At 38.4% G+C, this 21,734-nt stretch overlaps 1 protein-coding gene across 1 annotated transcript in view; it reads right to left on the bottom strand.

Annotated features, from left to right (window-relative positions):
• LOC136886508 (phenoloxidase 1) overlaps positions 1 to 21,734 on the bottom strand; it is a 60,634-nt gene that overhangs the window by 12,202 nt on the left and 26,698 nt on the right. Inside the window, exons 4-9 of the mRNA XM_067159323.2 lie at positions 21,169 to 21,392; positions 17,110 to 17,312; positions 14,603 to 14,753; positions 14,353 to 14,454; positions 7,263 to 7,427; positions 752 to 880 (exon numbers count right to left, since the gene is read on the bottom strand). Coding sequence (XP_067015424.2) covers positions 752 to 880; positions 7,263 to 7,427; positions 14,353 to 14,454; positions 14,603 to 14,753; positions 17,110 to 17,312; positions 21,169 to 21,392 — 974 coding nt within the window. The remainder of the gene's footprint in view (positions 1 to 751; positions 881 to 7,262; positions 7,428 to 14,352; positions 14,455 to 14,602; positions 14,754 to 17,109; positions 17,313 to 21,168; positions 21,393 to 21,734) is intronic.

Genomic DNA, 21,734 nt, shown 5'->3' with positions numbered 1-21,734 from the left:
ATGCACTGAGACTCTCTTGAGAACTGAAACTGAATCTAGTGAATTGAGGCAGTTGTTGAGGGGTAAGGGGTAGGTTAGTAACCCATTTGAGAATTACTTCTTCTACCTGCCAACTAACCATCGGACCAGTTCAACCATGACTTTTCGCTATGGAAGAAAAATTATTTGGAATGTTTTGACTGTCGGACCATTTAAGTACTACCCAGTCTCTTCTACCAAAGGTTGTAAAATCTCGCAAACCTCTAGCAAGACTCAAGAGGTATTGGGAACAAAACAAGCATCCAAAAAGAACTAGTCATAAGCACTCCCTTGTGGGCTTAAATCACTAATAATAATAATAATAATAATAATAATAATAATAATAATAATAATAATAATAATAATAATAATAATAATAATAATAATAATAATAATAATAATAATAATAATTATTATTATTATTAATAATAATAATAATAATAATAATAATAATAATAATAATAATAATAATAATAATAATAATAATAATAATGATGATGATAATAATAATAATAATAATAATAATAATAATAATAATAATAATAATAATAATAATAATAATAATAATAATAATAATAATAATAATAATAATAATAATAATAATAATAATAATAATAATAATAATAATAATAATAATAATAATAATAATAATAATAATAATAATAATAATAATAATAATAATAATAATAATAATAATAATAATAATAATAATAATAGAATTCTGTGTACTTACTTCCTGCGTTGTGTATGGAGGCATGGTTGCTTTATGCTGCTGGAATATATTGTCCACAAATTTATGCCAGCGGTAGAACGTAGGATCTCTCATTGCAGTAGCCAAGTCACCCATCACACCGAAAGTTTCCTGATAAATGAAAGAACATATTTTAATAACAAAACAATTAACACAAGTAAAATATTCACCATAGATCCATACAAATTTGCTTATGTATAAGAATGTTTAAGATTCTGTTTGGTAATATGTTAAGCACAACTAACAGAAATACAGTTGAACCTGAGTTATACTTATATCAAGGTGAAGAGCTTATTTTATGTATAAGTAAGGATTACTTACAAATCAAGTTGAATATTAGGCTATATCTTACTACTACACAAGCCTGTCTTTTATGGGCAAAATTACTATATGTAAGGTAACTGGAAATTCTACAAATAAATAGACTATTAATATAACTTATGAATAAAAGTTAGAAGCCTCCATGGCACAGGTGCATTGGCCTCTCACTGCTGGATGCCGCGGTTCAAATCCCAGTCACTCCATGTGAGATTTGTACTGGACAAAGCGGAGGCGATACAGGTTTTTCTCCGGGTACTCCGGTTTTCAATGTCATCTTTCATTCCAGCAACTCTCTCCATTAATATTTCATTTCATCTAACATCTTTCATTCATTTATCATTTCCCCAGAGGAGTGCGACAGGCTTAGGCAGCCAGCACATTTCCTAACCTCGCCGCTGGATGGGGCTTCATTCATTCCATTCCTAACCCGGTTGAATGACTGGAAACAGGCTGTGGATTTTCATTTCGATAAAAATTACACTTTTCAGGAATCATATGTCATTCGAATGGAATCAAAACAGGTATTATAGTATTATTTTACAAACCACATTGAGTGGTACTTTAACATCTATGGATCTGCAAACTCTTGAGAAAGCTATTTACAACAGTGCAAAATGAATCACCACCAATAGCGCAGTACACCTTCATTCCAGATGAGCACTGCAGAGAGGTTTTGAATTTAATTCAGGCTTTTGGCATGCATTCCACTGATCAGAAATTTATAACAATACCCCGCCAACCAAACTCTGATGATGTAAAATAAAAGCTATTTATTGTGTTTATTTATTCTAAACTAGATGAAACTAGTTTTGGTCTTGCCACAGCGCTATTGATGGTGTTTCGACAAGAAAGTGCATTTTGAGGTGTAATTGGACAAATTATTTAAGTTTAATAGTGCATATATTTGAGATTAGTGCATACAATGAATACAATTAATGAATGTCATCTAATAATGATAATGATAATAATAGTAATAATAATAATAATAATAATAATAATAATAATAATAATAATAATAATAATAATAATAATAATAATAATAATAATAATAAATGCAAAAATTCAAAATTATAAAACTGCAATTAGACCTGAAGCAATATATGCAGTAGAATGTCTAACTCTTCAAACAAATAGCCTGTTTGAAAAACTAGCAATTAAGGAAAGGAGGATTATCCAAAAAATTCTTGGTCCTAACCTCAAAGATGTTTTTTTACAGACTTCAGAGCAACTTAGAAATATACACCCACACCGAACAGATCTCAAGCGTAATCCAGAAAAGAAGGATAACTTTTTACGCCCACCTCTTCAGATTGCCAGCTGAAAGAATCTGTAAATGTCTGTTGTCCTACTTCAGAAGTCTCAAAACGATTCCTCCTTGGTTGGTGGATATTGATAAGGATCTTTTAAAATATGGAATCAGAAAAACAGACATTCAACTCTGAGCACCACTCAGGCGGTCCGACTCGTTGGCTGAACGGTCAGCGTACTGGCCTTCGGTTCAGAGGGTCCCGGGTTCGATTCCCGGCCGGGTCGGGGATTTTAACCTTAATTGGTTAATTCCAATGGCACGGGGGCTGGGTGTATAGGTTGTCTTCATCTTCATTTCATCCTCATCACGACGCGCAGGTCGCCTACGGGAGTCAACTCGAAAGACCTGCACCTGGCGAGCCGAACATGTCTTCGGACACTCCCGGCACTAAAAGCCATACGCCATTTCATTTCACCACTCAGGCACAAACTTACACTGGTTCACTAAGAAGAAGTCCCAACCCGACTGAAGCATGTACATTCTGATGCATGGAAGAAGACACTCTCCGAAAGGATGAAAACCAGGTGGGCCCGAAATAAGACAAACAGTTGAGATCTTGCAGTCCTTAGTGGTCCCAACGATGAAGAAAGAAAAAAAAGAAAAGGGACAGAGCAAGTGGCTATGTGGTTTGGGTCATGTAGCTATCAGCTTGAATGCGGGAGTTAGTGGGTTCAAACCCCACTGTCGGCAACCCTGAAGATGGTTTTCCATGGTTTCCCATTTTCACACTAGGCAAATGTTGGGGCTGTACCTTAATTAAGCCCATGGCCGCTTCCTTCCTACTGCCAGCTCTCTCCTATCTCATCGTCGCCATAAGATTTATCTGTTTAGATGCGATGTAAAGTTATTTGAAAAACAAGTAATAATAATAATAATAATAATAATAATAGGTACAGAAATACCTGACAGAGTATAATATTTCAGTTATTTAAAAAATGCAGTTCTTTCAAGCAAAATAACTGTGCATCTGTGTACCATGTCATCATTATTAGGATATTATGGAATTCCCTAATAATCTGTATACCACTTTTTTTGTCATGAGTTACCCCCAGCCCCACTCCCTGTGGGTGGGAGCAGTAGAATAACACCCACAATATCCCCTGCCTGTCGTAAGAGGTGACTAGAAGTGTCCCCAGGGAATTTTAGCTTTGGAGCATGGGTTGATGACCAGGGACCGTCAGCTGAGTCCTGGCATTGCTTCCACTTACTTGTGCCAGGTTCCTCATTTTCATCTGTCCTATCCGACCTCCACTGGTCAACTCCTGTTATTTTACGACCCTGACAGTCATTAGGTTGTGAGGCCTAGTGAATCTTCAATTTTTCACGTCCTTCATGGCCCCCCTTGTCTTCCTTTGGCTGATACCTTCATTTTTCAAAGTGTCATATCCCTTCCATTATTTTCTCTCTGATTCACGCTGTATAGAGCAGGGCTTCTTAAATGCTCAAAATCTCACGCATGCAAACCGAGGCAAGGGGAGAAAGGGGGTGGAGAGACAGGCATGAGGAAAGAGAGAGACAGTGCTATTGCTCAAAATCCAGGAGTGGGGGTCTGCACTCTGGTCAACCTAGCGGAGTCGTCTTATACAGCTTGTGCCACGCTATGCACCGGTGCATGCACTCTAAGAGGCCCTGATATAGAGGATGGTTGCCTAGTTGTACTCCCTTTTAAAACAATAATCACCACCACCACCTCCACCACCACGTGTCATGAGCTGTATGTTGTTGAATGGTAGATCTGAACCTTTTGGTGTTTAAATACTTTCATTAAGTTAATTAATCAACGTAAATGCATATAAATGACTAAATGAGGCGGTCCGTTCCAAAACTCGTCTTATCCATCATAAGTGATTTTTCAGGAAAAGCGAAAAACCTGTAATTTTTGTAATGTAAGTCTCACTTGTTTAAATGTATTACGACGCGTTCAAGTCCAATGTCATAGGGTCGTCTTACTGAAGAATTATAAATATAATTAGTAGAACGTCAATAAATTACATTTGTATTTTGGATAAGACGAGTTTTGGAGCACCCAAAAAATTCAAAATATATTACCTCATGCAACTTATTTTAAAACAAGAAAAGTGAAAGGATTGAGAATGTAATGTTGTAATAAAGCTCACCAGAACACTCATGCACCTTTTTGCTATCAGTATAATGATATTCACAAATAAATTAAACACAGCAGTGTGATTTATCATATTTACATCCTATCCATAGTATTTGGAGAGAATTCTTCCTTTATAGGCTACACTGCACTGACAATAGAAATAACTTGAACAATAAAACATCACTTTGTTGTTAATCAAACTCTCAAATCTGTTCCCTCCTCTTGAGATCCATCACAAAGAACTTCTGTTTCTTCAACAAGATTGTTTTCGTCTACAGACATTGAAGTGAACAGATTCTTATAAAAAGAAAGCAACGCATTCCTATCCCAATCTATTCCAAAATGCTTTTCAAGCAAACTTTTTACGTCCTTTACTTTGGCGGGATTCAAGTTTACTCCTGACAGTAATTCAGGTGGCATTAGCATATCTCGCAGGCGTTTTCCCTTTTTCATTACGGATTTTCCTAAACCGATGTCTGAGTTTTAATGAGGTTCTCCCCATAAGGGTGACATTTCCCAGTGTGTCTTTGCTAATAACAAATCGTTTCACTGAAGAAAATTCAAAGTGCCTAGATGCAGGCATTTTCATTATATTTTCAGAAACCATTTTCCAATTGTTCACCGAGCAGTCTCTGCCAAACTTGAAGACTTCAGCATGTTTGCTAAAGATGTCTTCATATTCTGCTGGATTACAGATTATAGGGCATTTCCGTATCTCTCTCTCTCTCGACTTGAGCCAATACCCTGTCAGAGGGCAGAAATGAGTGGCCTGTCATAGGAAAGACCGATTCAACACTTTCTATATTAGGCGGAGCTGTGTGTGTCAAGAAATATGAGCACATTGCAATCATTGTAGAATTGCGGTTCTGTCCTCCGCAGCCATCCGCACGAATTCGTACAGTAGTGAAGTTTGACAAATCAGTTTGTGATAATCGATGGTAAACTGCAGATGACGTTTCATTAGACCCCTTGTCGAATTCATGCTCCATCCATGTGTATGTAAAAACATTCTCCTTTGTCAACTTGGCATGTAAGGTACCCCTCACAATGGTAAAATTATAGGTGTACAATTGGCGACTGTAATAGGCAATTTGATCTGGAACTTTTGGATTCATAAGATTCTTTTGGCAGTCAAATGAAAATATTGCTCCCTTTCTTCTTGGAGCTTTTTGAAAAAAGCTGCAGCCCTTAGTTTGTGTACTCTAAGTTCCAAGATTAAATCATTCTGCAGTGATACGTTCGAACTTTCAAGTTTAATTTTCTCCTTGAGCTCTATACACTTTGAGCAAGCGTCAGTAACTGGTGTTCCGAATTCTATGTTGTAGCAACGCGTAAAAACTTCACGGAAGAACCACTGCTTCACCCTGAGTTCTTCAGATGATTTCTTGTTATACATTTTGTAAAGCTTAGCGATGCTTAAATTTCCGGGTAGATACTGTCTGACCGGTGACTTTCCGTGGCAATAGTGACTTTCACAACACTGCAAACTTTCAATGAAACGTTTCACGGAGTGCCCCTTTTCAGTGTACTCTGGTTTGATCCTAGCTCCTCCCCTATTTTCTGTTGGAAGTTTCCCTGTCGTGAAGTGATTTCTGGCAATCCTCTGAACCCGATCTTTGCTGACATGCAATACATTCAAGAATGTCTTTGGCAGAACTGAATGTGAAACTGTTCTGTATTAGCAAGTTTTATATACCTTCCACAACAAGAGCAATATTTTTGGTCATCTTAATACACTCTATTCACAGCACAAAACTGCATGAAAGACTAACACAGTTCAAGAACAACTCAAAGAGTGGAAAGCCTGGCATAAAACGCGGGTAAATTGTAGCGTGAGTCACGTGCTGAAATTATCCATTCCTATTGGTTGATTGTATATGGCGAGTTTTGGAACGACAAGCGCCGTGGATAAGGCGAGTTATGGAACAATAGCCTAAGTTTGGTGACAGATTTCTATGGGAAAAGGCGAGTTTTGGTGCTTAATTTTGTGATAGAACTATCACAAACATCACCAAGAAGGCAATGCTACCTCTAACTCATTTTTTTTTTTAAATGGATAAGACGAGTTTTGGAACGGACCGCCTCAAATAATAATGCTGAATGAAGAAAAATTACTTAGAAACAATTAATGTAACAAATAGCTAAAAATGACAAACTAACAAGGCCATATTGGAAAAAATATCCTAAAAGGAAAATATCCACTTGAAGTCCAAGGTTTACAGAACTGTTGCTCAGCCAGTCACTCTGGATGGCTCTGAATGCTGGCCAGCAACATGCAGGCACGAAGAAGTACTTCATGTCGTTGAGATACGCATGCTTTGCTGGTCACTTGGCCTGGCCTGTCTAGATAATGTCACAAACACAGACATCTCAAAAATCATGGGAGTTACCCCGATTGCAGACAAGATGCTTGAGACCCGACTTTTGAGATATGGCCTCGTATTGCGTAAAGAAAGTACATCTATTGTACTGATGACCTTTCACATCATGTTATCTTGAAATCAGCCACAAGGTCGGCTCAAGAAACGGTGGCTCGATTGCCTTTCAGGAACACATGCACTATGCTCATCTTGTTCCAAACTCAATAGAATCATGTGGAGACTGGCTTGCACAACAGCGGACACTGCTGCAACGAGGGACAAACGCCAAGAAGATGATGATCATCTTCCTTTCCCTATTCTACGTTCCTGTCTTCCTATATATGACTTGGTTTTCCACTTGTTTGTTACTTTGAGATTCAGTTTAACTAAGGTACTTACCAGGTGTCTGTGGTCAGGGTCGTGGCAGATCGAGATAGCAAAGTGGCCCAGGTTGTGAAGATTCCCGTACAAATTGGAGTTGATGCTGAGAGCACTCGCCTCCAACATGTTGCCCAGGACATCGATACCTTGAGCGTTGTTGAGGTCCACATAGTCAAAATTACTCTGAAATATGATACAGTACAACTTATAAATCTCATTTTTATCCCGTACTGGCATCAACTCAGCTAAGGTTAGGGTTGAAGGAAGAATATCACCTTCCAATACTTAACTGATTTCTGTGGCTAGTTTATATATTCCAGCTTAAAGTCTAGATAAGTGACTAATACATTTTTGTTTCATTCCTGTGATTTGGAACATCTTCAACTAAAAAACGTTTAAGATACAAAAATAGGCACATATGAAATTAAAAAAATTTATGTTGATGAGATAAAATATTCCTTCATACTGAGTTAAAACACTTAACAAGTCAATGTTCAAATTTGTAATAAAATCTGTGTGCGTTAGGGATCCTAGACAGTCATCTTTTTTCAAAATGCTGGAGAAGTTGCTGTAGTTTTTTAGTGAAAATGAAAACCTACAACCTAATTTCCAGTCATTGACTGGGTCAGGGATGTAATGAATGAAGCAGATATAGGCTGTCAGTACGATGGGGTCGCCACTCCCAAAGTGATTTATTAATGACTGATAAATGCTATGAAATGAGAATGGAGTGTGTTGCTGGAATGAAAGATGACAGGGAAAACCGGAGTACCCGGAGAAAAACCTGTCCCGCCTCTGCTTTGTCCAGCACAAATCTCACATGGAACGACCGGGATTTGAACCATGGTATCCAGCGGTGAGAGGCCGACGTGCTACTGTCTGAGCCATGGAGGCTAGTTTTTTAGTATGTAATCTAAATAACTTGTGGATGATGATAGACTTAGATTTAAAATACGATGACCGGATAAAACTCCTTAAGAAAAACTGAAGTTGAAGTTAAATCTTGATAGAAAGTTTTTGAGGTTTTGAAGGGAGTCTGTAATAAAAGGAAAGAAATTTTAGAAAAAGAAAGAAAAAACCTTGTGAATATAAGGTGGTGGAGTATCAGAAGAACAATCAAATGGTTACCTCCCGGTCGGTCCCACTATGTTTACTTCCCTTACACCGTATGTTATATGGTTGGCCTGTGAGAGGAGTATGAGGCGAAAGAGTGGAAGGCAGGAGAAATGTCATATAGAGTGAAGCCGACATGAGGGGGGTATAAGAGATGTTTTTTAGATCCTTTTTTGATGACATTCCTACCCAGGACCCCTTCAACCAAAGGCCAGCACACTAACAACCATTTAATAATGGAGCCCGACCCGACTACTCTTCTGAGACAGTGCAGTGTTCTAAATTTATTTTTTGAACTATTCACCTACAACCTGTGACAATAAAGTTCAGTGAATGAAGTCAGAACTGTCGATCCGGCAACACTGGCGACACATAACGCTGCACCTGCGTAGCAGCAGGTTTTGACACCTGCTCCCAATGTTGTTCAGTTGAGCATCGTGTGTGTGCCGTGTAAGAACTGTTTGACACAGTGCGTGTTTAGTGCATTGGTTCTGAACTGCGAACTAGAACATGAACGACCAAAAGATCAATGTACAGTTTTGTTTTAAGCTTGGCAAGACACCGAAAGAAACACACGTGATGCTGGTACATGTTTATGAAGATCAAGCACTGCCCTTGAAGTGTGTGTACGAGTGGTTCGCCCGTTTTCGAGGAGACCGGGAAACTGTTTCTGAGAACTGCCGTAGCGGAAGACTGGTGACCGCCATCAGTGACGAAAACACTGAGAAGGTGAGGACATTAATCACGAACGATCAGCGATTAACTGTGCGCATGATAGCAGATGAACTGCAGATTAATCATGCATCTGTGCGACAAATCGTTACCCAGAAGTTAGGGAAGAGGGAAACGTATTCTCTCCTTATGCCAGTTCATGGCAAAAAAGGGGGTGGTGCAACTTGAACATCCCCCATACTCACCAGATCTCTATCCTCCAGACTTCTTCCTATTCTCACGATTCAAACTCATTTTGAAAGGAAAGAGATTTGACGATATTCCTGACAACCGACGAAACGTGACGAGGCTTTTGAACACCATCCGAAAGAAGCCCTCTTGCAAAGTTTCCAGGACATGTATCGCCGATCTCAGCAGTGCACAGTTATGGGAGGGGACTATTTCGAAGGACAGTAAGGTAACTGTCGTGCATTGTTCATCTATGTTGATAGTACAGGACTATTCACCGAACTTTATTGTCACAGGCTGTATTTCATCTGAGCTTTGATGAAAACTTTTGGAATACCCTATAGTACACACGTTGTTTACTAAAAACTGAATTTCCTATTAAATCATATTATATTTATATTATCAGTTATGTCATTTACATTCTGACTAGGGTTTTGTTTTTGATCAATCTCAATATGAATGTTTTCAAAAATATTCATCAGTTTACTCTTCTTTAAAGTTTGAAAAATGCTTCTCTTTCTATTGTAGTAAAATTCATGGCTGAATATCTTTGTATCTTCCCGCATTTACATTTTCCTGGTATCTCACTATGAAATTTCTTCCCATTTGCCCAACATTAACCTCAGTCACGATACAGCACGCATCAGTTATTTAAAATCAAGTTAGGATTATTTTTATTTAATAAGGATCTAAGGGAGGGAGAAGTATAATTACAAGCAAGCAAACACACACACCAACTGATGTAAAACATCATAGAAGGGCCGTCCCATGGGTGGTTGCTCCAGGCCTTTCGTGTTTGTCCTTGTCTCCTCTTTCCCTCCCTCCCTCTTCCTATGATGAATTCCAGTGTTGAAAATGGCACACACACTCAATCCCCAAGCCAGATGAATGAACCAATTTGCCAGGTATCAAACGCAGGACCCCTTCGACCAAAGGCCAGCACACTAACAACCTATTTAACTATGGAGCCCGACTACTCTTCTGAGACAGTGCAGTGTTCTAAATTTATTTTTTGAACTATTCATCTATTTCATCTCAGAGCTTTGATGAAACCTTTTGGAATACCCTATAGTATACATGTCGTTTACTAGAAACTTCATTTGCTATTAAATCATATTAAACATTCTGGAACTTTTCTCATATCTTCAGCATCAGCAAGTAAGAAGATTTTTGGATTGGTCTAAATAAAATTAATTGGTGTTGGCTAAAGTAAAGCTGATTTTTATTGGTTAATAATCATCGGTGAGGTCAATTCTGCATGCTAATTGATCATTTAATTTTGATGTGGTAATCTCCCATTTCCTGGTTTGCTTGCATTCGCACTGGGGACGTGAGTTAGCCTGTTGTCTTTTGGATCTGGTTCTCTTGTAGAGCGGATGTGGATGAACTCCCGTGTTTCTGGGTAAACGCTTGCTTCTTTTCGGTCTTTGGTTTTATCATGGTACTGTAACTTAACAATACGAGGAGTAGAGATAAAGCGACTGACAGACCACCTCACACGAGCAACGCTGACAGACATCTCTCCTAAAGTCTAAAGGTTAAGTGTCAAGAAGATTAATTCCACTAGTGTACAATCCCAATATGGCACTAACACACCTTTTCATCTATTTCACAGATTTCAACACTTACAAGCTGTTACACTTACACCTAAGAATCCAGTTGAACTCCTCTTCACACTTACACGGACGATAACTTTATAAGCTATTTAAGAGAAGATGAAATAATTTGCTATTTAAATGAGACTTGATCAAGCATCCTCTACTAGCTATCTTGCCATCTAACCAGCACTTCACTTCAAATATTCTTAATAATAGACTCTCATTCATTAACAAAATATTTTATTCTATAGAAGATTTTAGCAACCCACAAATCATTTTATACTGAAAATATTGTTCTCCTATATATACTGAAAAAAATCTGTGTAAATATTGTGATTTCCTTTTGACTTCAATTATGAATGTTAATATATTTTTTATTTTATCTCCATTTGATGTGAATATAAATAAGACATCGCATTAGAACTTAAAAACATGTTCAACCAATTCATTCCAAATATAACCACAATGTTCCTATACATCAACATATATTATTGTAAACAATTAGTTTTTAAGAATAGTTTTAACATAACATCCAGTTTGGAGCTCTGACCTAGATTATAGAAATTATGGCTGATGATGCCTGCAATGACAGTTGAAACATGTACCATTATATGCTTAAACCTTAATATAATGATTGTATTCAGTCGTAAAGACTTCAAAGTACTGAATAGGTGGTTCTCGATAAATTAATTGTAAAAATGTTAATATATTGAATTTCAATATGATCAAAATGAAAATAGTCACTTGTAAACACTATTATACTGAGGAAAATTGAATTTGGAAGAAAACACCCAACAGTGTCAGTTCATTTGAATTATTTGACAAATGACAAAAAGTAAAATAAAATAAAAAATACCTAAAGGCAAACTGAAATTATTAATGTCAAAAGTCACCACCGTACAGGCCATGAAGTCCCTTGGAGGAGTGGAAGGTAAAGGCTTCCACCATTGTTAACCTCCGCACATGATGGGGTAGAGTGGTTAGCTCTACGCCCGGCTGCCTTCGCTCCCAGGAATTAACCTGGTACTCATTTTTGGTGTAGGCTGAGTGAACCTCACAACCGTATGCACCTCCGGAAGTGGAAATCTCGTTTCTTAAATTTTACGACTTCCTGACGGGGATTCGAACCCACGTCCTTCCAGGCAAACCAAGCACGCCTTTACCACCTCGGCCAGGCAGCCCCTAAATTATTAATGTAGTGAAAACAAAACTTAATGAAGGATAATTTAGTGCGAGTAGTGTGAGGGAACAATAATATACAGTTGTAAGAACCTAGAATCCCAGCAATGTACTTTCAGAAGTACTTCCTTGAAAATTTCTTACAGTCTACAGCACTGTGTACCAATGAGAGAAGAACGAAGAAATGAAACTGCTTCTTACACCAACAGGAATTCAAGTATCTCTTGGTATTCATAGGTTATGAATTTCCTTATGGTCCATATTGACAATTGGTCAGTATCAAAGGGTAGAGAAGGATCAATCTATTCAGTACCATTAGCTTGTATAGTGTCCTATATAATTGGCACTAGTTTCAACCCCATATACATTGGGTCATCTTCAGCCTCGATCCAATTGGAAAAACGTATGCTCACATACACCCAATAATAAAGTAAACAATCTGGTATGTCTCAATTTACAATCCAAGTTTACAACATTGATGAAGAATGGAAATTCTAAGTTCCCAGGGAGGGAATTAGATATTTTTCTACCAATAGAGCATATCAAAAATCCATGGAATTCAAGGCACCTAACTACCATGACAAAACTGCAAAAAAATGCAACCTTATATTAAATGCAAATGCAATTGAAAATACTTTGACTACAAAATTTGTAGGTGTCCATATAGATGAAAAATTAAGATGGGATTGTCATATTTAAAAAAATAAGGATTTTATCTGATAGTTGTAGTGAAAAATATGTTAGAATAGCATATTTTGAATATTTCCATTCAGTCATCTCTTATGCTATTGGTCTCTGGGGCTGCTACAAATCAAATCTTGATGTTATTTTTTAAATACAGAATCAAGCTATCAGAATTGTATCAAGATGTAACAGGTTAGAGCATTGCAGACCATTATTTAAGAGACTAAGGATACTCCCAGTACCAAGCATTACATCATGCAATGGATTCTACACATGAAAAGAAAATGATCACTTCAGAAAGAATTTTGACAATCACAATTGCCAGACGTGAACAAGAATTAATATTTTTATTGAGCACAAGAGTAAAACCATTGCCTTGAGACATGTAGACTCTGTTGGAATCAGATTGTATAATAAGCTTCCAAATAAGAATAAAGATATTAGTCCCGTCAGTTCATTTACCACAGCTTTAAAAAAATCTCCTGCAGAGTAGCTGCTTCTACAATACGGAAGAATACATGATGAAGTGGAGCCTCCGTGGCTCAGACGGCAGTGTGTCGGCCTCTCACCGCTGGATACTATGGTTCAAATCCCGGTCACTCCATGTGAGATTTGTGCTGGACAAAGCGGAGGCGGGACAGGTTTTTCTCTGGGTACTCCGGTTTTCCCTGTCATCCTTCATTCCAGCAACACTCTCCATTCTCATTTCATAGCATTTATTAGTCATTAGTCACTTTGGGAGTGGCGACCCCATCGTACTAATAGCCTATATCTGCTTCATTCATTTCCATCCCTGACCCGGTCAATGACTGGAAAACAGGTTGTAGGTTTTCATTTTCATTTTCACATGATGAAGTGCTGGTAATGATGCTATTACTTATTAATTTGTGAACGTTCTTAGTATCTAGTATATAGCCTTAAAATTATGTTGATGTCACATTGATTATGTACGTATTGTTAACACCACACTCATAGGTTTTTATTTTGTCTTGTAAATATTGATCATTAATATTATTTATTATTTTAAAAAATTAGGATGTGTTGTTCTAAAATTGAAGTATTTGGTGTTCTTGTTTTTTCCTTTTTCTTCTTTTAAAAATGTTCCTTTTTGTGCATATATTATTGTTAGTATTAAGAAATCACTCTACAATTCCTATATTGTTGGCATATTTCAAAATATGTAATTGTACAGTCTATGGAAGCTGAATGAATGAATGAATGAATGAATCAATGAATGAATGAATGAATGTTACTATAGTGTTTCTGCTTGCGCTTCTCGATTGCAGCCTACAAACTTATAACCAGCCTTTGAAACAATAGATGTTTTCACCCCTGCATATTTCACAAAAACAAAAATAGAAAACACATTATGATGGAAAACATTTAAATAGTGATGTTGGGAAAATTATGCATATTTCTATTTTTTCCCCAAATTTCCATTTCAAAATTAAGGTAGGGAAAATTACCCAAGAGGGAAAATATGCAGAAAAATATGGAAATCGCATTCCTCAAAAAAAGAAGAGAAACTTGCACAGAATTTTGCACATAAAGATTATATTATGGTTTATACATTTTCTTGACTGCAGAATTCAGCTTTTCTGATAACTGTAAAGAAAGAAGTTGAGCCGACTTACTTTTAGAGCCCTTCCCTCATGAATTGCTTCATAGATTCGGTCCCGCCATCTTTCCAGGTCCTGGATGTCGAAGACGAGTTGCTGCTCTGCTCTGTTCACATCCTACAAGTAATATGATGATGACACAGTGAGATTATTAGCCCTTTTGAATACTGAACAATACAACTGATTGTGACAGATCTATCTTTTCTGTTACCCATAAGAAGTTAAAAATACTAAGAGAACTTCCACTCCACAACAAACTTCTTACCCTAAGCTTAGCATTAGCACTCCTAGCTGGCCACACACGACTTGCAAGCAGGCTGTCAAGTTTAGGGAAGTACCCCTCTTCTATAGGATCCTGGAAGTTATTGAAGGGCTTCACTCGACCAAGATTGTTGCTAAGACGTTCAAAGTCATATCTGAAAAGTGGTGGAAATTGTTATGTTATCATAGACATGAAAATGAAAGCAGATTTAATTAGAATATTGGTTTCTTTTTTTTCAAAAAAGTAAACAACATTCAAAGTTATCACTCAAAGTCGTCTCTAGTTCTTGAGCTGATAGTACAGCCCAACTTCCATATAAAAACATTTTCCGGCCCAAGCAGATTGTATTGCTTAATTATTACGGTTGTATTGAGGGAAAAATGCTGTAATCATGAATAATTTGTGATATCTGAAGCCATCTCTTTTCAATTGTCTGACTCCATGGCTAAATGGTTAGCGTGGTGACCTTTGGTCACAGGAGTCCCAAGTTCAATTCCTGGCAGGGTCAGCAATTTTAACCATCATTGGTTAATTTCGCTGGCACGGGGGCTGGGTGTATGTGTCATCTTCATCATCATTTCATCCTCATCACCACACAAAGGCCGCCTACGGGCGTCAAATCAAAAGACCTACACCTGGCGAGCCAAACTTGTCCTCGGACACTCCCGGCACGAAAAACCATACGCCATTTCACTTCTTTTCAATTTCAGCTCGGTTAATTTATAATTACTACATTCTTCAGTAGACTCTATGACTCACAAAGCAGTGCTCTGGCTTCTCACCGTTGGGTCCTGTGGTTCAAATCCTCGTCACTCCATATGGTATTCGTGCTGGACAAAGTGGAGGCAGGACAGGTTTTTCTCTTGGTACTCTGGTTTTGGCTTTCATCTTTTATTTCAGCAACACTCTTCAATATCATTAATCATTGCCCCCGAGGAGTGCGACAGGCTTTGGCAGCCGGCACAATTCTTGTTTTCGCCGCTCGATGGGACTTCATTCATACCATTCCTGACCGGTTTGAAATTGGATCCGGGCTGCGGATTTTCATTTATATTCTTCAGTCTGCCAAAAATAATTTTGAATAAATACATTTATAAATTGCCTGAAAAAGAAAATATGGTAACAGAATTCATCTGAAAAAGAAATAACTTACCGTAATTAAAATAGAATGGCATATTGTAAACTTTGGGCTGGGAAGACTTGGCAGTAAGGAGACGAGCTGCTCAACTAAGTGGAATGTTACAAGCTGTCAGTAGAGAGATGGTATAGAATTAGTGTACATTAGTAGATGAATAAGCTTGAGAAGAGCTTTTAAAACTAGGAAAGATCATAATGAAGTTGGAATTCAAGAGGATAAATTGGGCAGATATTAATCTATAACAGGGCCTCTCAAACACCCAAAATCTCATGCGTGCAAACCGAGGCGCAGATGCTCAGTGCACTGTGCATCGGTCCGACTCGGTTTGACTCAGATGATGCAGTGCACTGAGAGCGACGAGGCGTTCAGTGATAGATGGCTTGTTTATCAGTGAAACAGTTAAGCGCAATACAACATAATAATGGAGCAACCTGTTTTGAAGAAAGCAAAGACCTCCAAAAGTCCATTTCAATCGAATTGGGAAATTTTGTATTTTTTTTGTCAATCGTGACAATATAGCCAAATGCTTAATCTGTGGGACAGTAATTATGTGATCATCAAAAAGATATATTTTTCAATACAAAGACTTTGCTCGATTTCTACCACAATTTGTCGAAAGAGCATTTTCTTAGGCTGCACCAAGAAGCAGCTAAGATTATTTCTGTGTTTGGTTCCACATGCATATGTGAAAGGTTTTTCTCTGTTTTGACTTGTACAAAGACTAGATTGTGTGCGAGTGTTTCCAAGTGTAATGATTTAAAGAATGTTCTCAGAATTGCTGTCAGCCAATCCCTTGTTCAGGACATTACTGGTATAATTGCAAAGAAAAAGGAAAAGAAGATAAATTGTCAACTCAAACCAAACTAAAAGAGTTTTTTGACACTGGTAACCTTGTCCCATACAACTGCATGTCTCTGCTCACTGCATGTTAACACTTCGCAGTGAGGAGAGAAACAGCAGGGAAGGTGGAAACAGGCCAAACGGGTGAGACAGGTGTGGGGAAAGAGGAGTGGGGGTTTTGCACTCCGGTCAACCTAGTGAAGTCGTTTCTTGCACCTTGCGCCGTGCAGTGCACTGGCGCATGCACCCTGAGAGGCCCTGATCTATACTATGAGAAATAAGTGATTGGAATAATTTATCAAGGAAAATATTTGATAAATTCCCAAGGTCTTTGAAAACATTTAAGAAAAGGGTAGGTGAACAACTGGTAGGGAATCTGTCTGCCACCCGAGCAACAGTCCTAAATGCAGGTCGATTGGTTGGTTGGTCGGTCGGTTGTCTTCAACCTTTGTATACATAGTGTGAGATAAAAACGGTGTATGAGGCAAGACACTGCCCCCACCAAATTCTTTGCTCAGGAAAGCATACTTACCGAGCAATGATTTGCTGATGCATGTAATAGAAAAGTTCTCCTCGTCGATCCTTTTTCACGATATCGGGTGGTCCACCAAACGGGTACACAAGATGCCACGTCCAGTGGTGGACGTTGATACCCATGTCTTCTCGGAAATATGCAACGCGGTGTTCAACCTCTACGTCTGTAGCAGTGTAATCCCGAGGAATTTCAATGGGTGCCTGAAAGTCAAAGGAAATTCATAATTTACTGTGTTAAAGTTTATTGATTGGTTGTCATCCAGTGCATGTACCAAACCAAACCCCATGGTGCAACAGCCCCGAAGGCCTGCAGATTACAAGGTGTCATCCGGTCAGCACGACAGATCCTCTCAGCCGTTATTCTTGGCTTTCTAGACCGGGGCCGCCATCTCACCATCAGATAGCTCCTCAGTTTTAATCATGTAGGCTGAGTGAACCTCGAACCATCCCTCAGATGCAGATAAAAATCCCTACCTGGCCAGGAATCAAACCCAGGGTCTCCGTGTAAGAGGCAGGCAAGCTACCCCTAGACCGTGGGGCCGGCTATCCAATGCATGTAGTTTTTTTGAAATGAAAAGTCATGTTCGTTTGATCAGATTTCACGTTTAACCACAGGAGTGTTTTTGCACTGACTGGTCAGATGTACTGTACATGACATTGTGCTCCCTATTTGTGCTAACCTTTCATTTTCTAAGTGCCCAGTTCCATGGCTAAATATTTAGCGTGTTCACCTTTGGTCCAAGGGATCTCAGGTTTGATTTCCCACTGGGTCATGGATTTTAAATTTCATTGGTTAATTCCGATGGTTTGGGGACTGGGTGTGTATGCCATTTTCAGTATTAGAATTCATGATAGGTAGGGATGAATAATAATAATAATAATAATAATAATAATAATAATAATAATAATAATAATAATAATAATAATAATAATAATAATAATAATAATAGTAATAATATAATATCCTAAGTTCTGAAATGAGGAATTAACAACATAGTATTCGAATGTGAGAATACTGGGCAAATGTTAAAGCCCAAGCACAAGGCAAGGAAAAGGACAGCTGAAATAACATGGTCCGTAAATAGCCAAAATGACAGCAAATAGAAGAATTATATCCTAAGTATCCCCCTGTGGATGGGGGATACAGATGAAGAATAAACCCACGGTATTCCCTACAACTGAAAGGGGCGACCAAGGGATGATTGAATTAGAACCATCACACAGGGAACACCATGGGTTGCCTTTACTTGCAGGTAGTACCACTATATGCGGAACACCACAGGATAGCACAGGTCCCTGTGATTAGTGAAACTATAAGAGCAACACCGTGCAGCTGTGCTGCCTATGTGTGGCACCATTATGTAAGAAACACCAGAGGTCTGCGTTACCTGTGCGACATACGATACTTGTGTGTAGTACCATAATGTGTGGAACACCCTGAGTCTACGCTAGTTTCGATTAGTATTGCAACATGAGTAATACCGTGGTTCTACTTTACTAGCAATAAGTACCATTATGAGGGGCCGCTGACCTGGATTTTAGACCCCTTTAGACAACAAGCATCATTGATTCAGGATTGTGCTTTAGAAATAGTTCCTTGGTCAGTAATACTACTGTTTTAAAATAGTTTCTGGGAAGGTGGGGCATTGTGGGTCGGATCCACTGATTGTTTTAAGTTCATATTCATCGCTTTATTTTTCATCATCATGTTTTGAATTCTGGTCAGTGGAGGATTTTGGACTTATAAATTGTCATTGCATTTTGTCTCATTTTGTACCATTAGGAGCCGACGACCTAGATGTTAGGCCCCTTCAAACAACAATCATCATCATCATCATCATCATCATCATCATCATCATCATTTGACTGACAGCTGCGCAATGGTGATCGGTGTGATAGTAACATAATAACCAGTCAGCATGGTTCTTGTTTTATTGACACTAATACATAGTCCATCTTTTCCACCCTGTGTCATAACTTGTAAAGATAGGTAATTTTCTCCCAGCAGTGCGGCATCATCGGCAGGTTGCAGCACTTGGTCCATTCGGTGCCTTCCGCATAACAAAATTGGCGGTGAGGAGAAACAGAAAGGGCGATAATAAAATACAACCCTATCTGACACATGAATTGAAGAATAATAAGAAGAAGAATATAATCTCAGCTACCTTTTGCAAGCATTTCAATTTAATGCCATCTATGTTGCCTGCTTGTCAATTTTGATGTACTGTTTAACTCCACCAGATGACAGAGTAAACCTCACTTGGGCATCTATGGCTGAGTTTGAATTAATTTTATCAGTTAAGCACCATATGTGTCACCAGAGATCTTTATCCTGCCAGCATCATAGACATGGAGTGTATGAAACAATATTTCCGACTACCTCTGCCAGGTTTGAACCCACAATCTTGGGGTCCAGAGGCCAACCCTACTGCTGATCCACAGAGGGATCACTGGGGTGACCTGGACATTTATAAGGATGGGGATCTACCTAGAATTAAATCGAATGTTGAAGAGGCACAAACATTAGTCCCCAAACCAGAGGAAATAACCTATGAAATTTAAATCAATCAGTCAATCTTGATCTGCATTTAGGGCAGTCGCCCAGGTGGCAGATTCCCTATCTGATGCTTTCCTAGCCTTTTCCTAAATGATTTCAAAGAAATTGGAAATTTATTGAACATCTCCCTTGGTAAGTTATTCCAATCCCTAACTCCCCTTCCTATAAATGAATATTTGCCCCAGTTTGTCCTCTTGAATTCCAAATTCATCTTCATATTGTGGTCTTCCCTACTTTTATAAACGCCATTCAAACTTATTCGTCTACTAATGTCATTCCACGCCATCTCTCCGCTGACAGCTCGGAACATACCACTTAGTCGAGCAGCTCTTCTTCTTTCTCTCAGTTCTTCCCAACACAAACATTGCAACATTTTTGTAACGCTGCTCTTTTGTCGGAAATCACCCAGAACAAATCGAGCTGCTTTTCTTTGGATTTTTTCCAGTTCTTGAATCAGGTAATCCTGATGAGGGTCCCATACACTGGAACCATACTCTAGTTAGGGTCTTACCAGGGACTTATATGCACTCTCCTTTACATCCTTACTACAACCCCTAAACACCCTCATAAGCATGTGCAGAGATCTGTACCCTTTATTTACAATCCCATTAATGTGATTAGCCCAATGAAGATCTTTCCTTATATTAACACCTAGATACTTACAATGATCCCCAAAAGGAACTTTCACCCCATCAACACAGAAATTAAAACTGAGAGGACTTTTCCTATTTGTGAAACTCACAACCTGACTTTTAACCCCGTTTATCAACATACCATTGCCTACTGTCCATCTCACAACATTTTCGAGGTCATTTTGCAGTTGCTCACAATCTTGTAACTTATTTATCACTCTATAGAGAATAACATCATCCGCAAAAAGCCTTACCTCCGATTCCACTCCTTTACTCATATCATTTATATATATAAGAAAACATAAAGGTCCAATAATACTGCCTTGAGGAATTCCCCTCTTAATTATTACAGGGTCAGATAAAGCTTTGCCTACTCTAATTCTCTGAGATCTATTTTCTAGAAATATAGCAATCCATTCAGTCACTCTTTTGTCTAGTCCAGTTGCACTCATTTTTGCCAGTAGTCTCCCATGATCCACCCTATCAAATGCTTTAGACATGTCAATCGCGATACAGTCCATTTGACCTTCAGAATCCAAGATATCTGCTATATCTTGCTGGAATCCTACAAGTTGAGCTTCAGTGGAATAACCCTTCCTAAAACCGAATTGCCTTCTATCGAACCAGTTATTAATTTCAACCTGGCCGAAAATCAAACCCGGTGCCCCTTGAACCAAAAGTGAGCATGCCAGTCAGTTAGCCGTGGAGTAAGACAAAGCCAACTAACTGTGACACAATTCATTCACGTAACTTTCAGCAAAGGAGACAGACACTTAACCAACTGAACTCCTCAGCTTTCTTCTCCTTCCATCAAAAATCAGTAGGAATAAATATTAAGTAAATTTGAGAAATGAACATTGTTACTTACACGTTCTCCTGGAGTGAGGACGGTAACTTCTTCCCGAGCTTGACGGAAAACAGCTCCATCTAAAAATTTATCAGGCATCACAGCGGAGAGCGGAGGAACGTCTATGTTCCTTGTGTCATTGCGGTGGGTGAGGGCAACCTGCACTGCAAATATCCACATGGAAGGATTTACGAGGTCACGGGTTAGACCAGCAGCAGTTACGAAGTCCGCATATGTCCGCATCCCTGCAGAAATGAAAGAAACATTGAGCTACACAAAGAATGCAAAGACAATATAGTCAATTAATCACTATCAGTCACTACTGATCTGCAATTAGGGCAGTCATCCAGGTAGCAGGTTTCCCATCTGTTGTTTTCCTAGCCTTTTCTTAAATGACTGCAAAGGTTTTTAGAAATTTATTGAACAACTCCCACAGTAAGTTATTCCAATTGCACCTTTTATGAATGGCTTTCATTTCAACGCGATCACTTGCAGGAAACCCCTTACATAGGCACCGCACTTAGAATTCCTGGTGCTTGTCAAGAAGTGTCCATGTTTTGGACACCTTTTCTTTTCCAATCGCCTTT

Source organism: Anabrus simplex, chromosome X (assembly GCF_040414725.1).
Source record: "Anabrus simplex isolate iqAnaSimp1 chromosome X, ASM4041472v1, whole genome shotgun sequence".
Lineage (NCBI taxonomy): Eukaryota > Metazoa > Arthropoda > Insecta > Orthoptera > Tettigoniidae > Anabrus > Anabrus simplex.
The sequence above is the reverse complement of the archived record's forward strand: the minus strand, read 5'-3'. Positions and strand labels throughout refer to the sequence as shown.